This window comes from Denticeps clupeoides, chromosome 11 (genome assembly GCF_900700375.1).
Source record: "Denticeps clupeoides chromosome 11, fDenClu1.1, whole genome shotgun sequence".
NCBI lineage: Eukaryota > Metazoa > Chordata > Actinopteri > Clupeiformes > Denticipitidae > Denticeps > Denticeps clupeoides.
The window spans coordinates 6,750,538-6,776,936 of NC_041717.1; the positions used below are offsets into that span (position 1 = coordinate 6,750,538).

A 26,399-nucleotide genomic window follows, 5' to 3' on the forward strand; every position below is an offset into this window, starting at 1 on the left:
GCCCCGTAATCAGAAGGTTGCCGGTTCGAATCCCGATCCGCCAAGGTGCCACTGAGGTGCCACTGAGCAAACCACACACCCCGGGCACCTGTCATGGCTGCCCACTGCTCACTCAGGGTGATGGGTTAAATGCAGAGGACAAACTTCACTGTGTGCATCGTGTGCTGTGCTGCTGTGTATCACATGTGACAATCACTTCACTTAATTTATTATTATTATCCCAGACCTGAGGCTGATTTGCGCTCCCATCAGAGTTAGGCCATTTAAGAAGGGGAGAGAAGGAGGGGCAGTGGTGGCCTAGCGGTTAAGGAAGCGGTCCTGTAATCAGAAGGTTGCCGGTTCGAATCCCGATCCGCCAAGGTGCCACTGAGGTGCCACTGAGCAAAGCACTGTCCCCGCACACTGCTCCCCGGGCACCTGTCATGGCTGCCCACTGCTCACTCAGGGTGATGGGATAAATGCAGAGGACAAATTTCACTGTGTGCACCGTGTGCTGTGCAGCTGCATATCACATGTGACAATCACTTCACTTTAGAAAAAAGGAGAGAGGGGAGGAAATAGGGAATGGGAAAATATGCCAGACAGATTCCCTGTTCCCATTAGTCTACCCAATGATTTTTCATGGCCTGACTGTATTTCAAGGCGTGACTTGTATTGTTTCATTTTATTAAAAATCACCTTGTTCAAACGGTTTTGATGTTTCCCTCTTTCTGCCTCTTTTCTCGGGGAACTCGGGTTAGAAAGACGCGTCCTGCTGGGTCGTGCCGAGCACCGATCCTTCCTTCGGGCGCTGTTTTCTTGTTTTTCTTTGTTATTTTGCCTTTCTTATTTTAGGGGAAAACCCCGGGTAGAGGTACGCATTGGGTGTCTCTCTACGGAGAAGTCGCGAGTTCCGTGTTTAAAGTGGCCTAAAACCAGTACTTCCTCGAAGACTAGCGAGGCGATAGGCAGTGTTGTTTACTGTAGCGTATAGTTGGTTTCATTTTATCTGTGCCATTTTGTTAATAGGGTAGACGTTACGACTTTAAATTGATCAACATGGCTTCGGAATTCATGGGGTTTTTTTGAGAGTCCGTCAGAGGAATTTTTGGACAGTTTTACCAAAGACCAGTTTGTGGGGGTAGCGGATAAACGGTTAAAAGATACGGTGTTAAAAGCTGTAAAAATCAGCCTGGTAGAGCAGGGTGTTATTAGTTTCGGTTCGGTCCCGCCTCCGGTGGAGGAATCATTATATTCTGCAGGCTGTCACGTCTACGGACTTACGGGGGAAGGAAGCGCAGAGGTTTGACATGTTGGGAAGGGGTTTTTATTAACAAATAAACAATAAAGAAACACAAATAAAGACTGGCGCGGTGGCCGAAAACGATTTAACTTAAATAAGGAACTGAAACTAACCCGTAGGCGTGTGGCGATTGCCAGAACTCAAATTACGAACAGTGTTACCAACTAAAGTTCACGAAAATGCCAGCGACCCCGAACGGGCGGAAACTTCCGGCATTTATGGGGCGTCAGGATTGCATTCCGGTGTGGAGCCCAGCTGCAGGCAATCCTGACAGAGCCCCCCCTCCAAGGGCTACGTCCTCGGAGCCCCAACAGTACCATCAGTGGAGGCGGCGGGGCGGACGGCGGCAACCACAGGGCTCCTGCCCTGCTGTATCCTCCCCTTGGAGGACCCGGTCCCTCGGGCTGGCTCCCCGGCGTGGTCAGGCGTGGCGGCCCCGGTCCCTCGGGCTGGCTCCCCGGCGTGGTCAGGCGTGGCGGCCCCGGTCCCTCGGGCTGGCTCCCCGGCGTGGTCAGGCGTGGCGGCCCCGGTGCCTCGGGCTGGCTCCCCGGCGTGGTCAGGCTTGGCGGCCCCGGACCCTCGGCCTGGCTCCCCGGCGTGGTCCCGCTTGGCGGCCCCGGACCCTCGGCCTGGCTCCCCGGCGTGGTCCCGCTTGGCGGCCCCGGACCCTCGGCCTGGCTCCCCGGCGTGGTCCCGCATGGCGGCCCCGGACCCTCGGCCTGGCTCCCCGGCGTGGTCCCGCATGACGGCCCCGGACCCTCGGCCTGGCTCCCCGGCGTGGTCCCGCATGACGGCCCCGGACCCTCGGCCTGGCTCCCCGGCGTGGTCCCGCATGGCGGCCCCGGACCCTCGGCCTGGCTCCCCGGCGTGGTCCCGCATGGCGGCCCCGGACTCCCGTACCTGCACACAATAATCAGGGCCGATCCATCTGGGTACGTGTGGGCCCTGTCTCCACATGTCCCCTCTGACACGTCTTGTGTCACCCCCTGCACCGCGCAGGGAGATTGAGGCGCACGCATGCCTGGCCCGCCCTCCTCACCAGCTACTGGAGGACCCAGCTCCATTGCTTCCCCACCCACCCTCCCCTCTGGAGGAGCCCCCAAACCGAACTGCACCCCCCATAAAAATTATTTGGATGAGCACCCCCACCACAGTGATCTCGTCCACCTCGCCTTGGACCAGTGCAGTCAGGTTAGGAACTCCCTGCCTGGGATTCAGCTCCGCTGCTGGGTCGCATCTGGTGGACACAAAGAGGAGAAGTGGGGGCGACATATGGACACAAATGCCACGCACACACACACAGACAGAAACAAACAGAACAGAGGGTCATCTGGCTCCCTTTCTGGCACTCCGGGACCTCCTCAGGGGGCACAGCCAGGATCTTGGGAGGCGCGACCTGCTCGTCGCCCACCAGTGCTGGGTCTTCTTGCCCCGGATCGGCTCTGGCCGATCAAACTCTGCCCTCAGTCTCTGCAGGAAGTCCCGACAGCTCCTATCTGTCTCTCCCTGCTGCCAGAGGGCTGCACCCCAGCCCCATGCTGATCCAGTCAGACACGCGAGGATGGTGGTGATCTCATCCGTGTCTGCTGCCCCAAGGCGGGTCGGCGACTGGAGCTGGGAAGGCGTACTCCCCGCGAGGCAGTCCCGGCAGCGCAGTTGCTGGCTGGCGACCTCCCGTCGCCCTCTTCCACCAGCTGTCCTCACACTGCTGGGAGGGACGTGGGTCTCCACGGACCTTGCGGCGATCAGGGAATGGCACACTGTCTTCATCACTCTTGTCGTCATCCGTGTCTCCCTCGTCTTCCTCATACCCCCGGAAGTCACGTGGGTCATCACGGATATCGCGACGATCTCGGACTCACGCGATGGGCGGAGCCATCCCGGCACCGACCGCTCAAAGAAAATCCACGTCATCGCTTCCGGGTTTCGCGGATTCTCCCGGGGGTGACGTCATCACGCAGCGCCGCGCGCCATGGCTCATCGGGGAGAAACCGCTCCACTAGAACAGGCGGCGTGTCTCTCCTCCAGCGCCCGCGCTCGTCGCTCTGGGCTGAGTCCTTCGCCGTGTTTCCTCCCCATTGCTTCTTTTTTCCTCTGCGCTTTTGGGTGGAGGGACGGCATTCTGTCACGACGCTCCTGCTTGCTGTGGGGGGAAGGAAGTACAGAAGCAGGACATGCTGGGAAGGGGGTTTTACTATAAACAAACAATAAATACAAATAAACGTGGCTCGGTGGCCAAAAAATGGGAACCAATGGTATCAATTTAAACTTGCCCGCAGGCGTGTGGCGATTGCCAGAATTCATAACATAAACACATACACTAATGGAAGTCAAGTTCATGACCGAGTTCACGAAAATGCCGTCCCTCCCGAAGAGGCGGATATCTCCGGCTTTTATGAGTCGTCAGAATTGGCCACAGGTGATGAGCCCAGCTGCAGTCAACCCTGACAGCTTTAAACAGTCTTGTCCTGTCCAAAATGTCTCGCAATTCCGCATTTCTGCCCTTTGTCTCACGCTGCACTCCTCAACGTCTCAACTCTCACAGCTGATCTCGCCGTGCCTTAGGCCTGCGCTCCAATCCTCGGTAATAAAGCGCCGGACATTGTTAAAGCCTTTTTGCGCAAAAGGACATGTCCAACATGTTGAAGCCATTACAAGAGCAGCACGTCAGGCAGCCAAATTACAGTCTGGTGAGCCCCTTCCAGAAATGCCCCTCTGAGCTCCCCCCCCCTATCAATTTCTCATGACAATAATACCGGAGCAATTTACCTCCCTTTCCTCCCCTCTCTCCTCCTTCTTCTTTCTCTCCCCTACATCTTTAATCAAATCAGCGTCAGGTCTGGGAGGAGTTCCATAATAACAGGCTCCTCCTACAAAAAGGAAAAACAGAAACAAGACAGAACATTCAGTCCACACATCACATGATCACAGGACGTAACAGTCACTTCTGGTGCAAAAGAGCAAAAAACAGATGCCTCTGAGGACACCACTCAAAAGATCAAACAGCTCAGATCACAAACACACACAGAAGGTTTTGGAACATGTTTGGTTTTTCAGTAGCTATGAATAGAATCAGCGTGTCAAGCATCAGTTCCTGGATGTGGAGCATGGATATTGCTGGACAGTGCATACAATTAATAAAGGAACTTTGTCTGTCTCTGAAAACGTGGGTCTCAATTTGAACTTTTGTTTATTTATTCTCAGCATATCACACTCAATTTAAGTCCTTTATCAGTACTAAGAAGGTTTTAGCGCAATTATTTCATTGTGACCACGACTCTCCAGATTTTGTTCTCTGGGACCAGGCCTCTAAGAGCTCTTCACTTTAGAAGTCAACCACTGTCACCTAGTGGACCACGTTCCTATTACAGAAGAGGGGTGGCTCTTTCCAAGTTCTGTGCTTGGGGGACCGACAACAATGAAAAACGTTCTCACATCTAAATCAGGTCTGTCTTGTTTTATAAAACCATATACTTAACCATATACATATATTCCTGTACGTTTTTTGGCAAGTTAATCAAAAGGATGTTAACCTGTGTGGTTTTAACAAATACTGTGTGCAACACATATGTTATAAACACAGAATGAAAAAAGCCTGCTCTTAATTTGCCAACTGCATGCCTACAATAAACACTTTTATGATTAACATAAGAAATTTAAGAAATGAACACAAATCCATCTGGAAAGTAGTAGACTAGTGGGTAACACACTCGCCTATGAACCAGAAGACCCAGGTTCAAATCCCACTTACTAGCATTGTGTCCCTGAGCAAGACACTTAACCCTAAGTTGTTCTAGGGGGGCTATGCCTGTAACTACTGATTGTAAGTCGCTCTGGTTAAGGGTGTCTGATAAATGCTGTAAATGTAAATGTAAACATTGTGATGAACCTGCTCACCACCTAGGACAAAAAGAGCGTTTCTAACTTAGAAAATTGTTCCCATATCTGACAAAAACATAAAAAAATGAACATATTTTAAATCAGTGTTTAGCAGCTCAGCCAGAATCACCATTAAGATCATGAATATAAACGCAGGTATATAAACACCATGTTATGTACAGGACTACCATTGCCCAAGTGCTCACGCTGGCTTATATTTAGCCATGCCATGATATGTGTGTTGGCTGTGCGAGTGCCGGCTCGGTTTCCAGCCAGCTTGTTAAATTTAGCTCGTGCAGGACAAGCGATCAGGAGCACTCGCTCAGCGACCTGCAGCACAGTCCGCCTGAAAAGCGCCTGTTGCCCGGTCACCTGCTCCTTAATCCTTTGCCTGTTGGTTTTGTAGCAACTGCTCTGCTTATTGGACCGCGGTGAGTAATCGCAGGCATTCAACTCGATCTAGTTATTTTCAGCCTGTTGCCAAGTGTTCTGCCGAATTTTATAATAATTTCAGTGTTTCTCTATCATTCCAGGTGTCTTATCCTTTTGACCATGAGTGGTTGGAGGCTTTAAATGGCTGAGCCTTCACTTTGTGGACATCCGGCTAAATTTGCTGGGGAGATGGATTCCCACTAAGCGCGGCCGAGGGATGGTCATGTCAGAAAAGCCTGCAGGCAGCCATGGGCTCCACAGCACAGACCGGCTGGTGAGGGAGGGCTACCAAATGGCCTATGACTATGTCAACTACGTCACAGCCAAGCCCGGCTTCCCGCCACCACCCGCTCCATGTCCAGCTGCAGCTGCTTTGAGGCACGCCGGGGATGAGCTCCTCGCCCGCTTCCCCATCTTCTTCCGCCGATGGCCCCGGGTTTTCCAGGACGTCAACGAGAACTCAGCTTGCTCAACGCTCATTGCCATTCTGGATGAACACTTTGCCCCCACCACCTCCAGAGGGCGCCGTAGAGACCTGGCTTGGAGCGCTGTGCTATCTGTGTACGTCCTGGCTGGGCAGATGGCCCTGCATTGTCATAACAGTGGCATGGAAGCGGTTCTGCCCCAGATACAGGAGTGTGTGGGAGGGTATGTGGAGAGAGTGATATGCCCCGAGCTCCGGGATAAGGGAGGATGGGTGAGTGTCACTACACTTGCGTACTGCTGTCATTCTTTCATCTTTGTGAAGAATGTGTTTTACCTGGATCATAACTACACAAATTTGTCTTCATAAAAGTATGAATAACTCATTTTAACATATTCTCTCCTTGTTTCTGCTAGTCTGGATTTGTGACTCGTTTCGGAGAGAAACCTAATTTGGAAGGAGAAGTGAAGAAGGTGTGCTGCTGGACTTTGCTCATCTTCAGCACCGGCATTCTCATTTATTTCTTATGGAGAAGAGATTGACATTTTGCCCCCAATGTTACACTCCGGGTTGTAGGTAATATCGTAGTGGGTAACAAACTCGATTATAAACCAGAAGTCCACAAAGTCCCAGGTTCAAACCCCACTTACTGCCATTGTGTCCCTGAGCAAGACACTTAACCCTGAGTGTCTCCAGGGGGACTGTCCCTGTAACTACTGTTTGATAAATGCTGTAAATGTAAATAAATGTAAATTACTGCTTCCATTCAGTAACTGAAACTGTAATACAATTCTTCTTGCTTACAGATATTTATTGAATGTTGGTTGCACGTTGTGCTACATTCTGGTGAAACAGGCAGGCACTTCGGTTATGACGAACACAAAAATTATAATAGTGCTTCCACAGATCTGTACACTTCAAGGAAACATGCCATATGTCAAATCTGTCAAAAGAATAAACGTGAAAATGATTTTATTGAAAACTATGTATAGACAAAGAATGGGGAAAAAAACAGCTAAAACAAGAGCAGGAAAGCACAAAACTGCTTTGTAGATCATATTTAGACGAGGGAAGGGCACCATGTTTACAGCACGCTTGCACAGATCTGTGTTCAGCTGGCCAGGGAAGCGCAGGCAGGTGGTCACACCACTCATGGTGGTGTGGTGAGTTTGAGGATGCGGAAGCAGATTGTATGGTTCGACAACGGGGTCGGAAACTTTGGGTTAGGGCACAACACCGAAGGTGTTCATGATGCGGTCAGGGTATTCTTCGCAGATCTTGTTGATTATCAGGGTGTCCGTGCCAGGCCCAGTGCCCCCTCACCCCCGCCGGAGTGGGTGAGTCGCAGCTCTCCGCCTCTTTCCGCACAACGTCAAGTACAGAGTCAACCAACTCCGCCCCCTCAGTGTAGTGGCCTTTTGCCCAGTTGTTACCAGCACCACTCTGGCCTGCAGAGAGAACACACACTTAATGTGTAGCCTACAAATCAAAACTGAATTAATAACAGATACACAAAGTTGTCAGGTCTAAAATCCATGGTTCCAGGCTCCAAGTCCACCATCACGGCACAAGGTACATATTAACCACCTATACTTGATTTAAAGTTGATATTAAATAGAATTTAAAAAAAATTATAATATAGTGAAATAGGAAAAAAAGGACACCTGATCCCTCATTGTAGTAAACATTGATGCGGTAAAGTTGGAGTTGACTATCTCCATGGTATGTTCCATTTGGGTCAATGCCATGCTCATCGCTTATAACCTCCCAAAACTGGGAAAGAGAGGAAGGAAATAATTAATAAAACCAGGCTGCTGAACATGTTATCGGACAAACTATTTTTTTTTTTTTTTAGCTACATACTAAGCTAATTTTAAAAAAGCTACAAACATGTTGGCCGGTGCGGTTGGAATTAGGATCATAACAATCACGGTCAAAAGCCAAAGCACGCGCCAAAAGGACATTCGAACTGTAAGCGCATCACTAATTTACTTGCAATTATGAAATGGTAGCAGGTAAATTGACAATCTTTCGGAAATACAGGCAGCGATTTCATCCACGTCTAAAAATATTAGCAAAAAAAACTACAATTTACTAATCTAAAGTTATGTAAAATATTACAATAGCCAACTTAACGTGGCACTAGTGATGTTACGGGACGTATCGAGGCTTCGGAGCATGTATCGAGTAGTGGAGGGGGCGTCTCCGCAAAGCACATATTGAGGCTTGCTTCATTTAATTATGATGTCAAAAATTATGATGTCAAAAGCCTCGCTGCCTGCTGTACCACGTGACGGCTTTGGGAAGTGGTTCATATTTTGCCGCAAGGTTTGAGGCAATATAAAGCCCTCAGGCTCCAAATAATAATGCATACTTTTTATTTTACTCCATTACATTTTGCGGCAATTATCTGTACTTTCTACTCCACTACATTTCTACAATTCATGCCGTTACTCGTTACATTTTATGAGCACAATTTCCTCAAAATCTTGCAAAATCTGTTGTTTGCCATTTCCAACCAATCAGGCTTTATTAGCTCCAATGATGGCGGAGCGCGTCAGTTAGCAGCACGAGCTGGTAGACGAGACATTCAACATGGACCCAGAGCTGCATCAACTGAGCATGAACACGAGCCCTGCAGCTCTGAATCACAAAGAAATCCTTGGCCGGATTTGTTTTGTGTCCGTATGTCGCCCCGACTTCCCCTCTTTATGTCCACCAGATGGCGACCCAGCAGCGGAGCCGAACACCAAGGAAGGGGTCCTTGACCCGACTGTGCTGGTCCAAGATACCCCTATGTCCAGCCGGGGGGTGGGGGGCTCACCCAAATAATGTTTTGGGGGGATGCAGTTCAGGTTGGGGGCTCCTCCTAAGGGGAGGGTGGGTTGGGAAGTGATGGAGCTGGGACCTCCGGTAGCCGGTACGGAGGACGGGCCAGGCATGGGCCTGGGTCCGTCTCCAGAGGGGCGGTGTGCCATAGACCCAGCTGGGACAGGCAGGAAGAGGACCTGCTTGTCCCAACGGATGCAGAAGGGGCTAGCTGGATACACCAGGGGCCTGCAGCCCAGAAGGCATTAGCCTGGAGTAACGTGAATGGTCGCTGGAGGCTCCGGGACCGCTTCCCTGTGCGGTGCAGGGAGAGAAGCTGGCCACTCTGCCAGTGGGGACGTGCAGTGAGAGGGGCTGCATCGTCCCAAAAGGCACCAGACAGGGGTGTCGTGAACAGTCGCCGGAGGATCCGGGACCGCCTCCCTGCACAGTGCAGGGAGAGAAGCTGGCCGCTCTGCCAGCGAGGACGTGCAGCGAGAAGGGCTGCATGATCCCAGAAGGCACCAGACAGGGGTGCTGGGAACAGTCGCCGGAGAATCCGGGATCGCCTCCCTTAAATAAAATCCCTTTACCAGAATGTCCCGACTTTGCTCTTCCCTCCCTCGTCAGCTCACCGTTATAACATTGGTAGTATAACAGGGTAGTAGTAGCCTAGTGGATAACACACTCGCTTCGGCAGCACATATACTAAAATTGGAACGATACAGAGAAGATTAGCATGGCCCCTGCGCAAGGATGACACGCAAATTCGTGAAGCGTTCCATATTTTTGGGGCAGTGGTGGCCTAGCGGTTAAGGAAGCGGCCCCGTAATCAGAAGGTTGCCGGTTCGAATCCCGATCCGCCAAGGTGCCACTGAGGTGCCACTGAGCAAAGCACCGTCCCCACACACTGCTCCCCGGGCGCCGGTCATGGCTGCCCACTGCTCACTCAGGGTGATGGGTTAAATGCAGAGGACAAATTTCACTGTGTGCACCGTGTGCTGTGCTGCTGTGTATCACATGTGACAATCACTTCACTTTGAGAAGACCCAGGTTCAAATCCCACTTACTACCATTGTGTCCCTGAGCAAGACACTTAACCCGAAGTTGCTCCAGGGAGACTGTCCCTGTAACTACTGATTGTAAGTCGCTCTGGATAAGGGCGTCTGGTAAATGCTGTAAATGTAAATGTAAACATTTGAATACAGTTCAGCAACATAAACACACAACCTGATGACCAAGACAGCTGACAATTGACCATGACTTAATTTACCGTCACCTCACGATTGAAAATGTGCCACTGATTTCATTGGACAGTTTAACAAACAAGTTAATAATAGTAACAAGTATGAGTACTTACATTTACATTTTACATTTACAGCATTTATCAGACGCCCTTATCCAGAGCAACTTACAATCATGTAGTTACAGGGACAGTCCCCCGCCGTGACGGACCGAGCGAAAAAAAACCCGCTGCATTTCCTCCACGGGGACGGGCCTTATCGCTCGTTTTGCCTCCAAAACCTGAGCCAAGTCGCCAGTTACAAGCGAGGGAACCACTCCGCTGAACGCGGCGGGTCGTGCCGCAAACTGCAGTCTGTAACTTTTTCCTACCGTCGCCAGGACCCAAGTGTGGACTACGCATGCGCGCCAGCTGTCCACACGGCGCGCAACGGTGCGTGAGCACCATCTTGTGGAGAGGCAGAGACATGACGCTCTCTTTATTGGAATTAGAACGTGAGCAATAACATTATTCTCAAAGGTTACAAATAAAAATGAATAAATAAATACATGAAAAAACAAACAAAAGGAAAATAAAAATATATATACATACATATATATACATATAGATACTACACCAAAAAGAAACCAGCCTACAATCACCCCCGCAATCAACCTATACAAAAATAAATAAGTAAATAAATAAAAACAACCACCACTGCAAGAGAATATTTATGAAGCAGTTGTGAGAAAGAGACAAAGACCTTATCTATGAATAGATCTTTAAACAGTGAATGCCAGCTTTTGACCACATAGCGAACAGATCATCAACCAAAGATATAGGAACTGGTGATTTGCAGACAGCGGGGCATAGAAGTTTGTAACCCAAAGTAACAAGGCGAAGTGGAAGACAGAATAGGAGAGTACACTAAAGCTTTCAGAGATGCAGGTTTGACCGAATTTGCTTCTATTGCCAACCAATTGATTTGAGCATTTGATGCTTCGGACTGAAGCCATTATTTGAGGATCCTAATATTTAATGCCCAATAATAAAACCTAAAATGTGGTAAGGCTAACCCACCCAAGTTTTCTTGGTCTTTGTAAGTACTGTATGCATAGTTGCGAAACCTTCTTTTTCCAGATAAACTCAGAGATCACAGAGTCAACTTTCTCAAAAAATGACTGAGGCAGAAATATTGGTATGCATTGAAATAAGTAAAATATTCGTTTTCACCGTATTAACACATGCAGTCAGGGACAGATTAAGAATGGACCACCGTTCACAATCCTCATGAACCTTGGACAGCAAGGAAACAAAATTAGCCTTTAAAAGATCCTCAGATTTACTAGTGACACAGATACCAAGATATGTAAAGTTATGATGGGCAATTTTGAAGTGTAAACTATGAAGAGGGTAATTTATAGCAGCAGTACTAATGGGAAATAACTTTTAACTTTTATTCAAATTCAGTTTATAACCAGAAATCTGAGAGAATGATTGAAGGGTAGTAAGAGCAGGCATTGAAACCGGTAGGTTAGAGATATATAACAAGAGATCATCTGCATAAAGGGACTCTCTCACCTCCCGCCCATTCCTAACAATTCCAGTAATCTGAGTGTTAGACTGAGTTAGACTTAAGTGCAATTGAAAGATGTTCAACTGCAAGCGCAAATAATAATGGGTTTAAGGGGCAACGCTGCCTAGTCGAACGATAGAGGGGGAAATATTCAGATTGAGTATTAATTGTTCTAACAGATGCTTGCGGTGAGGAGTAAAGTATATTCCAGTGATATGAGGGCCTCCTGAGCTTTGGGATCCAGAGAGTTATAAAGTGTATTAAACAGACATCTAAGGTTAGAGAAAGAGTGTCTATTCGGAAAAATCCTGTTCGGTCTGCAGAGATGATGCTCGGAAGGCTAGATTCTAGTCTTAAAGCCAACAGTTTTGATAACAGTTTAAAATCCGCATTCAACAAGCTGACTCGGCGGTAGGACAAATAGCACAAAGGATCTTTGCCCTTTTTTTAAAAGCAGTGAGATGGTGGCTTGTGAAAGGGTTTGAGGATGGCAGCCAGAGTCAAACGATTCATTATACATGTCTAGTAATAATGGGGCCAGTTTATCCCAGAACTTTCTATAAAATTCACAAGGAAATCCATCAGGTCAAGGACAGTTTCCGCTTTGTTGAGACATCAGTGCTAAGTTCTACAATAGTAATTAGTTTCTCTAGATCCTCAGCAACGGATTGGTCTATGGAGGGAGATCAGAGGAGTAAAGGGACATATAAAATTCCTTAAAAGCTTTGTTAATTTCCAGGGGATCAGAAGTTTTGGCTTATACGGTTTGAATCTCTAGTATTTGCCAATAACTTGCTGGCCACGTCTCCATGTTCATAATAGTTAGATCTGGACTGAAGTATCATTTCTGTAAATTTATGTCATAAGAGTGTCATACTCCTTGTATAATCAATCTGGGGATTGATTGATGGCATATTCATTATCCAAATAAGAAATACGCTGCAACAACTCAGTTTCTTCTCATAGCCCAGGTAGGAGATAATCTCCCCCCTTATATAAGCGTTCAGGGTTTCCCACAACAGAGACACTGTTAACAAATAAGTCCATCTGTCGTGAAATAAATGTATTAAACTCTTCAAAAGAAGCCGAGTATTAAGTCACCACGGTGTTCTTGTATAATTATATTTCTTGAAAAATATATTCATTGAGATTGATGCATGGTCTGATAAGGCATCATATTTACAGTCTGATATAGATGCGAGTAATCTATTATCCACCAAGAAAAGATCAATACGTGTAAAAATATGGTGAAAAAAAGGAATATTCCTGTTTAGTAGGATTAAAGAAGCGCCAGACATCAGAAACGGCATATTCTTTCATAAAAGATCAAACAACCTTTACCTGACATAGAAGGAGCACAAACTGCAGAACAAGTGGGGATTAAGCCAGCAATTGAAGTCACCCCCTAATATAAAATAATGTGTAGACAAATCAGGAATCATTGAAAATAGACGTTTGAAGAAACCCTCATCGTCGTAATTTGGCCAGTAACAATAACAAATCTCTCATTAGGGTCAGATTTTACACTTGTATGCACAAAAGGAACAGATTTACGCAGTAGTATGGCCACTCCTCTTGCTTTCCCTGAAAAGGGAGAGTGGTAGGTTTGATTGATCCAGCCCTTCTTAAGTCTGACATGGTCTGAGGGTTTGAGATGTGTTTCTTGTAAAAATATTACATGGGCACCTACGTGATGAAGATAATGAAAAATCTTACTACGTTTTATAGGAATGTTAAGTCCCCTACAATTGAGACTAGTGAATAAAATGTTGCCCCCACCTGTCATCGATACAGAATCAGCCTTGGTCATAATAAAAAAAAAAAGGGGAACTCTGCAATAAAGTGGGAAGTGAAGTAAGCTGAGTGAAAAATAAAACTAAAAAAGTATAGTAAAGCAAAAGGGAAAAATAAATAACTAAAATAAAAAACAAGGCCCCACCCCACCCAACCTAGCAGAAGCCTCTCCCAAAACTGGAGGCGTGCCACCCACCCCAAAACACACCAATTTCTTGGCACGTCCATGGATGGTGCAAGTAACCAACTACCCATCACAACAAGACATTCCTAATGAAGAGTGTACACTGCTTCAGGAATACAGTTCTTAAATTCCTCCAGTAACATTAACTCCCGCAGCTGATCCCATGTGGTCACCTCATAGACGCAAACTATCGGTTGAATCAGTGAGTTTATGTGTAAGGCAATGAAGTGAGGACAATGACACACAATACAGATTTGTGCCCTTTGAATTGTCTCATGCATTAAACACGACCCCAACAGTGGAGACTTTCTGTACCCCGAGAACTGAGTCAGATCTACGTTTCGTTGACTGTATTGTAAGAATAAATGAAATTTGAGCTCTGCCTTTTATTAGCTTGTGTAACAGTCTGTAAGTCCCCTTTTAAATGTATTTTTAACACGTTATTGCGTCTGCTTCACTTTATTTAGCGTTGCATGTTCTTCAAACCATGGTGGCGAGCTGAGAGTCGTAAAAACGAACCCTTGTAGGCAGCAGGTGCAAGGAGCCCCTTCTTGATTAACCGATGGCACTCCATAAAAAATCTACCATTTTACTAGCAAGCTGACCACCTCTCAGTATAGAGTTTACTGTACTATGGTGGCGATGGGTTCCGAGAAGGGGTCTCTGTTGCACTGAGGCAGGTAAACATGCCGCTGTCTTCTCATTAAAACAGGTGAGCTCCCACCCCCTGGTGGAACAGACCATCTCTGCAAAACCTACAGGTTAGAGCCTGCAAAATAACTCGTTTAAAAACCCAATGTAATGTAAAAGATAATAATATTACAATCAAAGGCATTTTATTTGTGTGCCTGAAGCGCTTGTTTGCGCTTCTTTTGGAGGGCGGGATGCAGTCTTGTTCTCAGGTCCTTAACTCTGAGATCAGTTCCTCTTTACATTCTCTCAGCTTAGTGCTGGGGACTGAGGAAGGATTCCAGTTGCTTCTCATCCCTCTGGTCACCCTGTAATCCTTTTAATTGAAATGTCTGACGTGCATCAGGGTTGATGCCTGGACATTATGTGGGCTCAGGTCGAGGCTTTTCTTCAGTTCGCTGCCACATCCAGCCCCCAGCTGCTGGCTCCTGTCACACCATGTCACTGCATGTGGGCTGAGTGGCCTTAGCAGCTCAAAATGAGATTAGAAGCCGATGAGAACTCAATATCTCCTACAGCATGAGGGGGTAACATTAGTGAGCTCATTGGGTAGAAATAGAAATAGTAAGTCCATATTTCAATAACAGTTTGCTTGGAAAGGGAAGCTGAGTAAAGTCTCAGTGTGTCAAACAGCCGCAATATTGTTGAGATAATGCTCCCCGACACCCTGGAACACAACATAGGGTGGTAGTAGCCTAGTGGGTAACACACTCGCCTATGAACCAGAAGACCCAGGTTCAAATCCCACTTACTACCATTATGTCCCTGAGCAAGACTCTTAATCCTAAATTTCTCCAGGGGAGACTGTCCCCTGTAACTACTGATTGTAAGTTGCTCTGGATAAGGGCATCTGATAAATTATGTAAATGTAAATGTAACATCTTGTTCAAGGTGTTGACCACCGAAGATACCAGATACATGGATGCACCATCTCACAAACTACAGGATTTAAAGAATCAGGTGCTAACATCTTGGTATTGATAAGTATTGATAAGCATATTCTGATTATGGTGTACAGGGTGCTTTAATTAATTAATATACATCCAGGGGCAGTGGTGGCATAGCAGCCCCGGAATCAGAAAGTTGCCGGTTCGAATCCCGAGCTTCCAAGGTGCCACTGAGGTGCCACTGAGCAAAGTACCGTGCTTTTTGAGTAGCCCCGGAGGGTTTTAATATTTAGGACATTAAGAAACATCTGGGGCTAATTAAGAGGTTTTAAATGTACATTAAAGAGGTTAAGGTAGCCGGTTCAAATCCTGATCTGCTACGGAGGTCCATTGAGGTGCATCTGAGCAACGCTCCCTCTGCTCTCTGATAAGCAGAGGATAGATTTCACTGTGTCACTGTGTGCTGTGGTGCAGTGTTTCACAATGACAATCACTTCACTTTCAAGATGAAGCTGGAGTCAAAACCTGGCGGCACTCACAGAGCGGGACTGAAGAACGCTAATGACAAAAACAATCAATTTTCTCTTTTTTTCTGACTGTGACCAATAATAAATACTTTTCATGTTAGGAATAATAATTCCTCTTATGTTTGTAGTTAAATAGGCTTGTCTTACTGTATTTTAATACCGACCTGAGCACCATGGATGTTGAAGACAAACCAGTAAGAACTGGTTCCCACCGCAGCATGATCCTAATGGCCAGTAGGGAGCGCCATGGTACATGAAACTCCATTTCACGTTGAGGAAGAGGAAGACAGACAGAAAGAAAGGAGACTGTGACATTTAGGGGAAGAAATATGTACATTCAGTGGGATCGGGGCACATAATTTCCTCTTGTGGTTCCCTTACATGCTGAATAGGTCAGTGTTGCATTTTCCTTCATGTAAAAGGCGGTGGTTACAATATCGTAGCTGTTTCTTCCTCCCCTGGGTTTATAATGGGGGTCTTCATCTTTGTCAGTAGACGGGCGTGTCTGCGGCCATTAGCATCAGGCCTTTTTCCTTTTCACTGTACTCTGCTATGCTGCAGTCGTACACAGGAAAGTGCTGGAAAATTCTGACCACGCCCTTTGTTTCTCTGCATTATAATTAAATTATTCACAGCCTCTGCAGAGCTACTGTTCCTACAGAATTCCTGTCAGCACGAACATTTGTCTAAAATATGTCATAGAAATTGAAATATACTCATATACATTCACACTCATGTTCTTGTTATTATTATTTGTATTATTTATACATGACAAATTGCTGAAGCACTGTATAACAGTGAACCAGATTTTACATGAATGATGAAGAAATAAAAATCAGTAAAGATAAAACTGCTGATTCATTGTCAGCTGTAATAATAAAATGGTTCAAACACAATTCTGTCATTATAACACAGTGTATGTTACACACAGGCTGTAAACTAACAACTGCATCCTGAGTAATCCAGCAGTGAGACACGACTCTCCGGAAGACATTTCATAATCTCTCACTGAGCAACAAACACCATTACTCTCAGATCGTTTTTTCCAAATGTCACATGTTTTGCACAGAAATGCAGTCAAATGCTAATGATATATAATCCAGTCTCACTCTGTAAGTCCTCCAGCAATGTAAATGAAAGCATGAGTAATGAATGGAAGTCAGCATTTGCCCCCGTGCGCATGTATTCCCCAGTGCATGTGCTCAGTGACAGGCCCAGCTGTCCCTGTTGCTGCAGGACACCTGCTTCCCCCCACCAGATCAGATCCAGCCTGAACAAAGAGGCACAGCAATCAATATTACGCTCATTCACAGAGAAAGTATCTACTTATTTTCTCTACATATTCACATCTGTTATCTTTTATAAAATAATATATACAGTGTATGCGTACTGCTATTTACAATCTTTATATAGAATTTAGTGGATTAGCTGATTGATGGACGACCACTAAATTACTACCATCATGCAGATAAAACAGAATCTCATATGCATCCATCCACATAATCTCAGATTATTAAAAATAATTATAAAGCATTGTGCTAAAGTATTAGAGACAGAACTAGATTAGCAGTGTCAGTTCAGTAGGTCTGAAGTTATAATGGCTTTGGGGAAGCGTGCAGCTTTTTTAGAGCTTTATTCTCACAAGCACACCCTTCCTTATTCTGTGGGACACTTAACAGGCCGAGTGGAATGTAAATTTTTGCGGGGCATGATTATGCTGACAGGGGAAATAGCTGCTAATGTCCCCCCTTCAGGGATCCCTGTGGGGGCAGGTATCCCATTAGCATGCGCACACACACCCATCGAGGGATCATCACAATCAATACAGCAAAAACTGCAGAGACAATATCCATTCGCACTGCGCTATGACAGAGCAGCCACCGTGTCTGCACAAAGGACAAGAGTCCTCAGATGACCCCGCCCATGTCTACTTTCCTCCCAGCTGCAATGATGCAGAAATATTGAGCCTGCGTTGCTACTGTTACAGTGGCCACACCAACTGGTGATAAATTATTCATTTTCCTGCCAAAAAGATCTACAGCTGCCTCAAGTCATATGAACCCTTTCAGAATTTAGCTCATAGAGAAACGATAGTGTAGTGAGAATGATTTCATCAGCCAATGTAGCAGTGACTTTCAAAAATGATTTTATGTGAGCTGCATGATGGAACTGTCTCTTACGGTGGCCTGAATTTATGTTGCATCTTGTTTAAATGGCCATTGAAGATGACCTACTTTAATGTTGCTGCAGTCTTCACAGGGATGCCTATGCAGGAGAAGACATGCATTCAACTGTAATGAGTTACAAGACAAAGCTGAGGGCTACATAGATCCACAGAAAGCACAGCACTGTTATCCGCTGGCTCTGCTGGAACAGCTCCAACGCACATGGACCGGAAAAGCCCTTTGGTCAGCAAACAAGCCATTTAAATTCTTCTGGGTCTGAGGTTATAGCTATTCATGAGAGGAAAATAGGAAAACACTTTAGTATTTCTTTGTTACTTTTTCATTCCCTGATCAGGGTGTTAGTAGCCACTGGCCAACCATTGAGCAAGAGACGTAACCCTGAGTGTCTGTCCCTGTAAATACTGATTATAAATTGCTCTGGATTAATGTGTCTGATAAATGCTGTCAATGTAAATGTTTTCTGGATAATCCTTAGACGTCTTTTTGCTGGGAACCTGCATGACATTGCAGACTGGAACCCTTCATTCTACTCCTCATTCCAGCTGGGCCACAGCGGGCGGTATCATTTCCACATCATTCCTCCTTCCGCACTCAGACCTACACCCAATACATCTCTACTAAGCCATTTTCTGAGCTTTACACTGGATTATTACAAAGGCAGCGCAATTCAAGCCTTCCCCTGGATACAGCAGACCTCCTGCCGTGCACGGCTCCCAGGCTGACAGCTCTGTTTCACATCACTTTGCTCCCCAGTATATCTGCATTGTTAGTCAGATTGGTGGCCTTCAGTGGCGTGCACCGACGAGGAAGTAAGGAGTAAGACAAACACAAGATCCGGCGGATTCACTTCCATTTAAACAAGCATAAAATAAATCCACACACCATTTGTATTTGCATCGCGCCACACAATGCGATGGTGTGAACTGAGATCCTGTTCTGAGGGAGAGATTCTGATATCAGAGGCAAAAGCCTGACTGACATAAGGGGGTGGTGTTCCCTGGTTTTCTGCTGGCAAGCTGGACTTCAGTGGCTCTTCAGTTAAAAGAAAGAACATGGCAAAAGCACAGGGCGTAATCGTAGCACAGTGGCGTCGACTGATTACTGTACAGTTCGCTTTGTAATCGGATAACGTCCATGGGGACAGCAGGATATGCGGCAATGCTTAACCTTTGTCCTTTAGGCTGTTATTATAAGCTAATAAAGGCGCCCTTATTTCTACAGTGCGCTGCGATGCGAGTCATTCTCTCTGCAGTGAAGTGATGCTGGTGGGCACGTACACAAAAAATAAGCAAAATTAATTATAAAAAAAATTCGATGAGAATGCAAACGTAATATTTAACGTATAAACGTAAAGATTTAAAGTAAAAAAAAACAAAAGAGGAATACCCGATGCGCGACATCTAAAAAAAAAAAATACATGCAAGCCGTACAACGAGTTTGTAGCAAATCATATTTTACTTTGAGTGTTACACAGCATTTTTCGGACAGGAAGTAAGCGGCGAGGCTTCAAGCCTATGGCGGAGAGGGAAAGATCACATGGTCTAAGTAATTGGATTGACAACATTAAAGGCCAATGGGATGTTAGTTTGAGGGCCCTCAAAGGCGGAAGTTCAAAATCAGCCAATGGCAAGAGCGTTTTCTTAGAGGGCGGGTATATCAGAGTATTTAAAGCGATACCGCCTGTCGGCACGCTCAAGCGGAGACGGAAATTCATCTGGGAAGCATCAAGCAAAGTTATTGACCAAAAATGAGAGAAATCGTGCATCTTCAAGCTGGACAGTGTGGTAACCAGATTGGTGCCAAGGTAAGTTGTCTATTGTAATGTTTTACGTAACCTATTACTAAATTTTATAGATTTTTTTGGGATTTTTTTTTTTAGTCGTAGATTAAATCGCAGCCTGTATTTCCGTAAGATTGTCAATTTACCTGCTACTGTTTCATAATTGCGAGTAAAATTACTGATTCGCTTAGGGTTCGAATGTCCTCCAATAATGGGTCGAGTTTTCATAAAAACATCGCTGTTGTGCCGGATTCATGATTGGTAAATGTATATTATTTTTTATTAGTTTTAAATGTGCAATTTCTCTTTTACCCATTTTTTTAGTGAAATTCTCTTTCGGCTGTGGGTGAATTGGGGGGGGGGGGGGGATTTTTCTTTGACAAAGCATCCGCAGTGCGGCAGAAAACTGAAGTGCTTCTAAAAAGGCCTTTGTACAGTCCCGGCATCTCCGGCTGAAATACATATTTTACCGTCGACGCATTATTTTGTATTTATTATTTTCATTTATTACCGATTAGACTTCGATCTAACCGAGGAAAAAAAACGAGGCCCATGAATAAAGCCACACGAGCACGCCGCGCCTTTTGGCGGAGGGGGGTGGAGTCTGGGGTGTGACGTCGGCCATGTTGAATTTTCGAAACGCGATGAGCGGCGGCAGGCCAGCCAATCAGCGCTCGTGGCGCGCGCGGGCGCCGCATTTTGAACAGTGGGTTTCGCGCGCTTTGGCTTTTGACCATTATCGTTATGATCATAATTCCAATCGCACCGGCAAACATGTTTGTAGCATTTTTTTAAAATTAGCTAATCGCTTAGCTTCTCCTGCCCCTTCATCCAAATAAAGCAAATAGTTAGTCCAATAACACGTTTAGCAGCTTGGTTTTATTTATTTTTTCCTTCTTTCCCAGTTTTGGGAGGTTATAAGCGATGAGCATGGCATTGACCCAACTGGAACATACCATGGAGATAGTGACCTCCAACTTGACCGCATCAATGTTTACTACAATGAGGCATCAGGTGGGTGTCCTTTTTTCCTATTTCACTATTACAAATTATTTTATGTGTTATTAAATATCAACTTTAAATCAAATAGGTGGTAAATATGTACCTCGTGCTGTGTTGGTGGACTTGGAGCCTGGAACCATGGACTCTGTGAGGTCTGGGCCCTTTGGGCAGGTCTTTAGACCTGACAACTTTGTTTTTGGTAGGTAAAGTTTTATGTCTATCTGTGTTATTAGTTCAGTTTTGATTTGTAGGCTACACATTGAATGTGTGTTCTCTCTACAGGCCAGAGTGGTGCTGGTAACAACTGGGCAAAGGGCCACTACACTGAGGGGGCGGAGTTGGTTGACTCGGTCCTTGACGTCGTGCGGAAGGAGGCGGAGAGCTGCGACTGCCTGCAGGGCTTCCAGCTCACCCACTCCCTCGGTGGTGGCACCGGGTCTGGCATGGGTACCCTGCTAATCAGCAAGATCCGTGAAGAATACCCTGACCGCATCATGAACACATTCAGTGTTGTACCCTCACCCAAAGTTTCCGATACCGTTGTCGAACCGTACAATGCCACCCTGTCTGTGCACCAGCTGGTCGAGAACACAGATGAAACCTACTGCATTGACAACGAGGCCCTGTACGATATCTGCTTCCGCACCCTCAAACTCACCACACCCTCATATGGTGATCTCAATCACCTGGTGTCTGCCACCATGAGTGGCGTGACCACCTGCCTGCGGTTCCCTGGCCAGCTGAACGCAGATCTGCGCAAGCTTGCCGTAAACATGGTGCCCTTCCCCCGTCTGCATTTCTTCATGCCAGGCTTTGCCCCACTCACCAGCAGAGGTAGCCAGCAGTACCGCTCGCTCACTGTGCCTGAGCTGACACAGCAGATGTTTGATGCCAAAAACATGATGGCTGCCTGCGACCCACGTCATGGCCGCTACCTCACGGTTGCAGCCATCTTCCGTGGTCGCATGTCCATGAAGGAAGTTGACGAGCAGATGCTGAATGTGCAGAACAAGAACAGCAGCTACTTCGTCGAATGGATCCCCAACAACGTCAAAACCGCCGTCTGTGACATTCCACCCCGTGGCCTCAAGATGGCCGCCACTTTCATTGGTAACAGCACTGCCATCCAGGAGCTCTTCAAGCGCATCTCTGAGCAGTTCACCGCCATGTTCCGGCGCAAAGCTTTCCTCCACTGGTACACCGGCGAGGGCATGGATGAGATGGAGTTCACAGAAGCCGAGAGCAACATGAACGACCTGGTGTCCGAGTACCAGCAATACCAGGATGCCACTGCTGAGGAAGAGGGTGAATTTGAGGAAGAGGGTGAAGAGGAGGTTGCTTGAGCTGTCCTGTAAATATGATTCACAAACCAGTCTTGTGCTTTCCTGTTCTTGTTTTTTCCTTTCCTTGTCTGTACAGAGGTGTTCAATAAAAGCATTTTCACGTTTCTTCTTTTGTCTGGCTTTTTAAGTCACTAACTTTTAGTTATACTGTTGTAAAAATAAATAGCGCAACAGTCTTTAAAACCATGATTGAAGTTGTGTGGTTTAATTTAAGGAAGTGGCCCCGAAATTAGAAGGTTGCCGGTTAGAATCCTGATCCACTGAGCAATGCACCATCCTCACTCACTGTTCCCGTTTCATGGCTGCTCACTAATTGTGTTGGGTTAAAAGCAGAGGACACACTTCGTTGTGTTGTGAAACTCAAACTAGGCCAATTCTTTAAAATGGCGGCGCACAATCATAACTGCAGTGTAGTTTTCAGTTTATTTAATTTTTAAAGCAAGCCCAACGAACACGTGATCAAGCTCAACACTCATCAACGCTTTGTGGGCGTGCACTCTATTTTTGGCCACGCCCATGACAGCTCACGTAGCCAATAGCGGCCGCTCCGTAGTACGTCACCGCAGCGTGATGCTCCCCGTTTCTTGACCAGGTTCAGGCGTGATGCTGAAAGCGCCTCGTCATGTAACTGAGTGTGTGAGTTTTTGACAGTTTCGACGTATGGCGCTTTTTTTTTAAGTGTGCAGTTCTGTACTTGGAAGCACTATTATAATTTTTGTGTTCGTCATAACCGAAGTGCCTGCCTGTTTCACCAGAATTTAGCACGACGTGCAACCAACATTCAATAAATATCTGTAAGCAAGAAGAATTGTATTACAGTTTCAGTTCAGTTTTCATTTACATTTATTTACATTTACGGCATTTATCAAACAGTAGTTACAGGGACAGTCCGATGGTAACTTAAGCACGTTGTAAGTCGCTCTGGATAAGGGCGTCTGCCAAATGCCGTAAATGTAAATGTAAGTGTCTTGCTCAGGGACACAATGGCAGTAAGTGGGGTTTGAACCTGGGACTTTGTGGACTTCTGGTTTATAATCGAGTTTGTTACCCACTACGATATTACCTACAACCCGGAGTGTAACATTGGGGGCAAAATGTCAATCTTTTTTCCTCCATAAGAAATAAATGAGAATGCTGAAGCGAAGTCCAGCAGCACACCTTCTTCACTTCTCCTTCCAAATTAGTTTTCTCTCCGAAACGAGTCACAAAACCAGATAATCAGAAACAAGGAGAGAATATGTTAAAATGAGTTATTCATACTTTTATGTAGACTAATGTAATGTGTGTAGTTATGATCCAGGTGAAACACATTCTTCACAAAGATGAAAGAATGACAGCAGTACGCAAGTGTAGTGACACTCACCCATCCTCCCTTATCCCGGAGCTCGGGGCATATCACTCTCCACATACCCTCCCACACACTCCTGTATCTGGGGCAGAACCGCTTCCATGCCACTGTTATGACAATGCAGGGCCATCTGCCCAGCCAGGACGTACACAGATAGCACGGCGCTCCAAGCCAGGTCTCTACGGCGCCCTCTGGAGGTGGGGGCAAAGTGTTCATCCAGAATGGCGACGAGCGTTGAGCAAGCTGAGTTCACGTTGACGTCCTAGAAAACCCAGGATGGGGAAGCGGGCGAGGAGCTCATCCCCGGCGTGCCTCAAAGCAGCTGCAGCTGGACATGGAGCGGGTGGTGGCGGGAAGCCGGGCTTGGCTGTGACGTAGTTGACATAGTCATAGGCCATTTGGTAGCCCTCCCTCACCAGCCGGTCTGTGCTGTGGAGCCCATGGCCGCCTGCAGGCTTTTCTGACATGACCATCCCTCGGCCGCGCTTAGTGGGAATCCATCTCCCCAGCAAATTTAGCCGGATGTCCGCAAAGTGAAGGCTCAGCCATTTAAAGCCTCCAACCACTCATGGTCAAAAGGATAAGACACCTGGAATGATAGAGAAACACTGAAATTATTATTAAATTCCACGGCAGAACACTTGGCAACAGGCTGAAAATAACTAGATCGAGTTGAATGCCTGCGATTACTCACCGCGGTCCAATAAGCAGAGCAGTTGCTACAAAACCAACAGGCAAAGGATTAAGGAGCAGGTGACCGGGCAACAGGCGCTTTTCAGGCGGACTGTGCTGCAGGTCGCTGAGCGAGTGCTCCTGATCGCTTGTCCTGCACGAGCTAAATTTAACAAGCTGGCTGGAAACCGAGCCGGCACTCGCACAGCCAACACACATATCATGGCATGGCTAAATATAAGCCAGCGTGAGCACTTGGGCAATGGTAGTCCTGTACATAACATGGTGTTTATATACCTGCGTTTATATTCATGATCTTAATGGTGATTCTGGCTGAGCTGCTATACACTGATTTAAAATATGTTAATTTTTTATGTTTTTGTCAGATATGTGAACAATTTTAGAAATGCTCTTTTTGTCCTTGGTGGTGAGAAGGTTCATCACAATGTTTACTTACCAGATGGATTTGTGTTCATTTCTTAAATTTCTTATTTTAATCATAAAAGCAGTAAAAACAGAATAATGTGAGAGCAGGCTTTTTTCATTCTGTGTTAATAACATAAGTGTTGCACACAGCATTTGTTGAACCACACAGGTTTACATCCTTTTGATTAACTTGCCCAAAAGCGTACAGGAATATTAAGTATATGGTTTGATAAAACCAGTCAGACCTGATTTAGATGTGAGATCATTTTTCATTGCTGTCGATCCCCCAAGAATAGAACTTGGAAAGAGCCACCACTCTTCTGTAATAGGAACGTGGTCCACTAGGTGACAGTGGTGGGCTTCTAAAGTGAAGAGCTCTTAGAGGCCTGGTCCCGGAGAACAAAATCTGGAGAGTCGTGGTCACAATGAAATAATGTCCTTTTACCAAATCTTCTCAAGCAGTTCATAAAAATAGCATTTCTTTTAGATCTTCCAGCGCTAAAACCTTCTTAGTGCTGATAAAGGACTTCAATTGAGTGTGATATGCTGAGAATAAATAAACAAAAGTTCAAATTGAGACCCACATTTTCAGAGACAGACAAAGGATCCAATTTGATCTGTTTGAGTCATGTTCGAAAGTTGTTGGTTTTATTTTTTGTGGGTACAAATACCTGAGACCAATTTATGTTTTATGGGGTTCCTTTATTAATTGTATCCATGCTCCACATCCAGGAACTGATGCTTGACACGCTGATTCTATTCATAGCTACTGAAAAACCAAACATGTTCCAAAACCTTCTGTGTGTGTTTGTGATCTGAGCTGTTTGCTCTTTCAAGAGGTGTCCTCAGAGGCATCTGTTTTTCACTCTTTCACCATCGACCCCAGTAGTGACTGACTCTATTAAAGATTTGAATATAAGCAAAGATGAAACTTAAAATGCATTAGTCAGTGGGGCAGGAAGAGAAACGAAGTGGGAGACCGAGAGGAGCGTGAGCTCAATTCCATCCCGCGCCCTCTTTAAACCCCGCGAATAATCAGCGATTATTTTCTCATTTTGAAGCCCCTGTGGTTTACGGATAATTTTAAAAGGTTTTTAATTTCCTGTCTCGAGTGCAAACTTTTCAGATGTCGAGTGTGTGTCTGTGTGTGTTTTTGTTTTTTCAGCAGAGTGTTCTCAGCTTTGGGGTCGTGTGCCACGTAGGAGTTTAATGCGCAGCTCATTTCCGGCTTGGCCGCAGATTGGGATCAAAGGCGCCTCTCCCGCCATCTCCTCCGTTGGGCCTAACCCCTCTGCAGGTGTAGATCCAAACGCTGTGGTCCCGGACCCCACACTGTCGCCCTCGTGTCAGATAAATTTTCCACTCGGCCTTGGGTGCAGACCTTAATTCTGTGGCTGAACCGTGTCGGCATGCCTGTCACATCTTTATTAAGTTTGCACTGGCCGGCTCTGCTCTGCTTTGCATTAAAAGGCTAAAAGGTTTTACCTTTTTTCCCTTTTTTTTTTTGGAACGGATCTTGCAGGCCCACCAAGGGTTTCCTCCCCTGTTCTACACCGTAGTCTGTCAATCGCTTTGGAACGGGAGGAGAAAAATGAATTAAACGAGGCAAGCTTTTATCTCCACACAAGGGTCAGAACAAAAACACAGAAGAAGTGATAATGACAATGGAGAATTCTACGGGTTCTAGGTATTTCCAGGGTACGTATCGTAAATTTGTTCTCTGGCAGGGGTTCTCACGTGTGCGTTAAACATGCGGAAAGAAAGGACGCGGCAGTCATCCACGGCCTCCCCGGGTGCCAGACAAGGAAGAGCGATAGAACAGCCTGTAAACAGAGCCAGCAGAGCATGGGCAATCGAGGAGTGGAGTTAGTGCTAAATTACAGGATGTTTTTATTGTATTTTTGCTAAAGGCGGCATTCAATTTCATTTCTCTTGTC

General features: G+C 46.1%; 2 protein-coding genes, 1 long non-coding RNA gene and 1 other non-coding gene across 10 annotated transcripts; 3 read left to right on the forward strand and 1 right to left on the reverse strand.

Annotated features, from left to right (window-relative positions):
• Positions 1-4,111: 4,111 nt before the first annotated feature.
• Positions 4,112-24,723, reverse strand: LOC114799105 (uncharacterized). Of its 5 annotated transcripts, XR_003751186.1 has the most exons (4): positions 24,708-24,723; positions 24,059-24,190; positions 23,380-23,953; positions 6,814-7,465 (listed from the first exon to the last, which is right to left on the reverse strand). It is a non-coding gene; the product is annotated as an uncharacterized LOC114799105 (long non-coding RNA). The 5 variants fall into 5 exon arrangements; XR_003751189.1 differs by lacking the exons at positions 6,814-7,465; positions 24,708-24,723 and adding an exon at positions 4,112-4,152 and having other exon boundaries at positions 24,059-24,271; XR_003751185.1 differs by lacking the exon at positions 24,708-24,723 and having other exon boundaries at positions 24,059-24,271.
• On the forward strand, positions 4,710-6,999 carry bcl2l16 (BCL2 like 16). 3 transcript variants are annotated; one of them, XM_028995331.1, is made up of 4 exons: positions 4,710-4,728; positions 5,461-5,592; positions 5,695-6,290; positions 6,434-6,999. In XM_028995331.1, exons 3-4 carry the CDS (start codon positions 5,811-5,813, stop codon positions 6,557-6,559), a joined length of 606 nt encoding a protein of 201 aa, XP_028851164.1. In that variant the 5' UTR covers positions 4,710-4,728; positions 5,461-5,592; positions 5,695-5,810; the 3' UTR covers positions 6,560-6,999. The 3 variants fall into 3 exon arrangements, with proteins under 3 accessions (XP_028851164.1, XP_028851162.1, XP_028851163.1); XM_028995329.1 differs by having other exon boundaries at positions 4,711-4,728; positions 5,452-5,592; XM_028995330.1 differs by lacking the exon at positions 4,710-4,728 and having other exon boundaries at positions 5,391-5,592.
• On the forward strand, positions 9,514-9,616 carry LOC114800201 (U6 spliceosomal RNA). The gene has a single exon (XR_003751353.1). It is a non-coding gene; the product is annotated as a U6 spliceosomal RNA (small nuclear RNA).
• LOC114799103 (tubulin beta-1 chain) lies at positions 19,550-22,121 on the forward strand. Its single transcript, XM_028995328.1, has 4 exons — positions 19,550-19,695; positions 20,577-20,685; positions 20,762-20,872; positions 20,956-22,121. The coding sequence occupies exons 1-4, from the start codon at positions 19,639-19,641 to the stop codon at positions 22,014-22,016; spliced, it is 1,338 nt and encodes a 445-aa protein (XP_028851161.1). The 5' UTR covers positions 19,550-19,638; the 3' UTR covers positions 22,017-22,121.
• Positions 24,724-26,399: the final 1,676 nt, after the last annotated feature.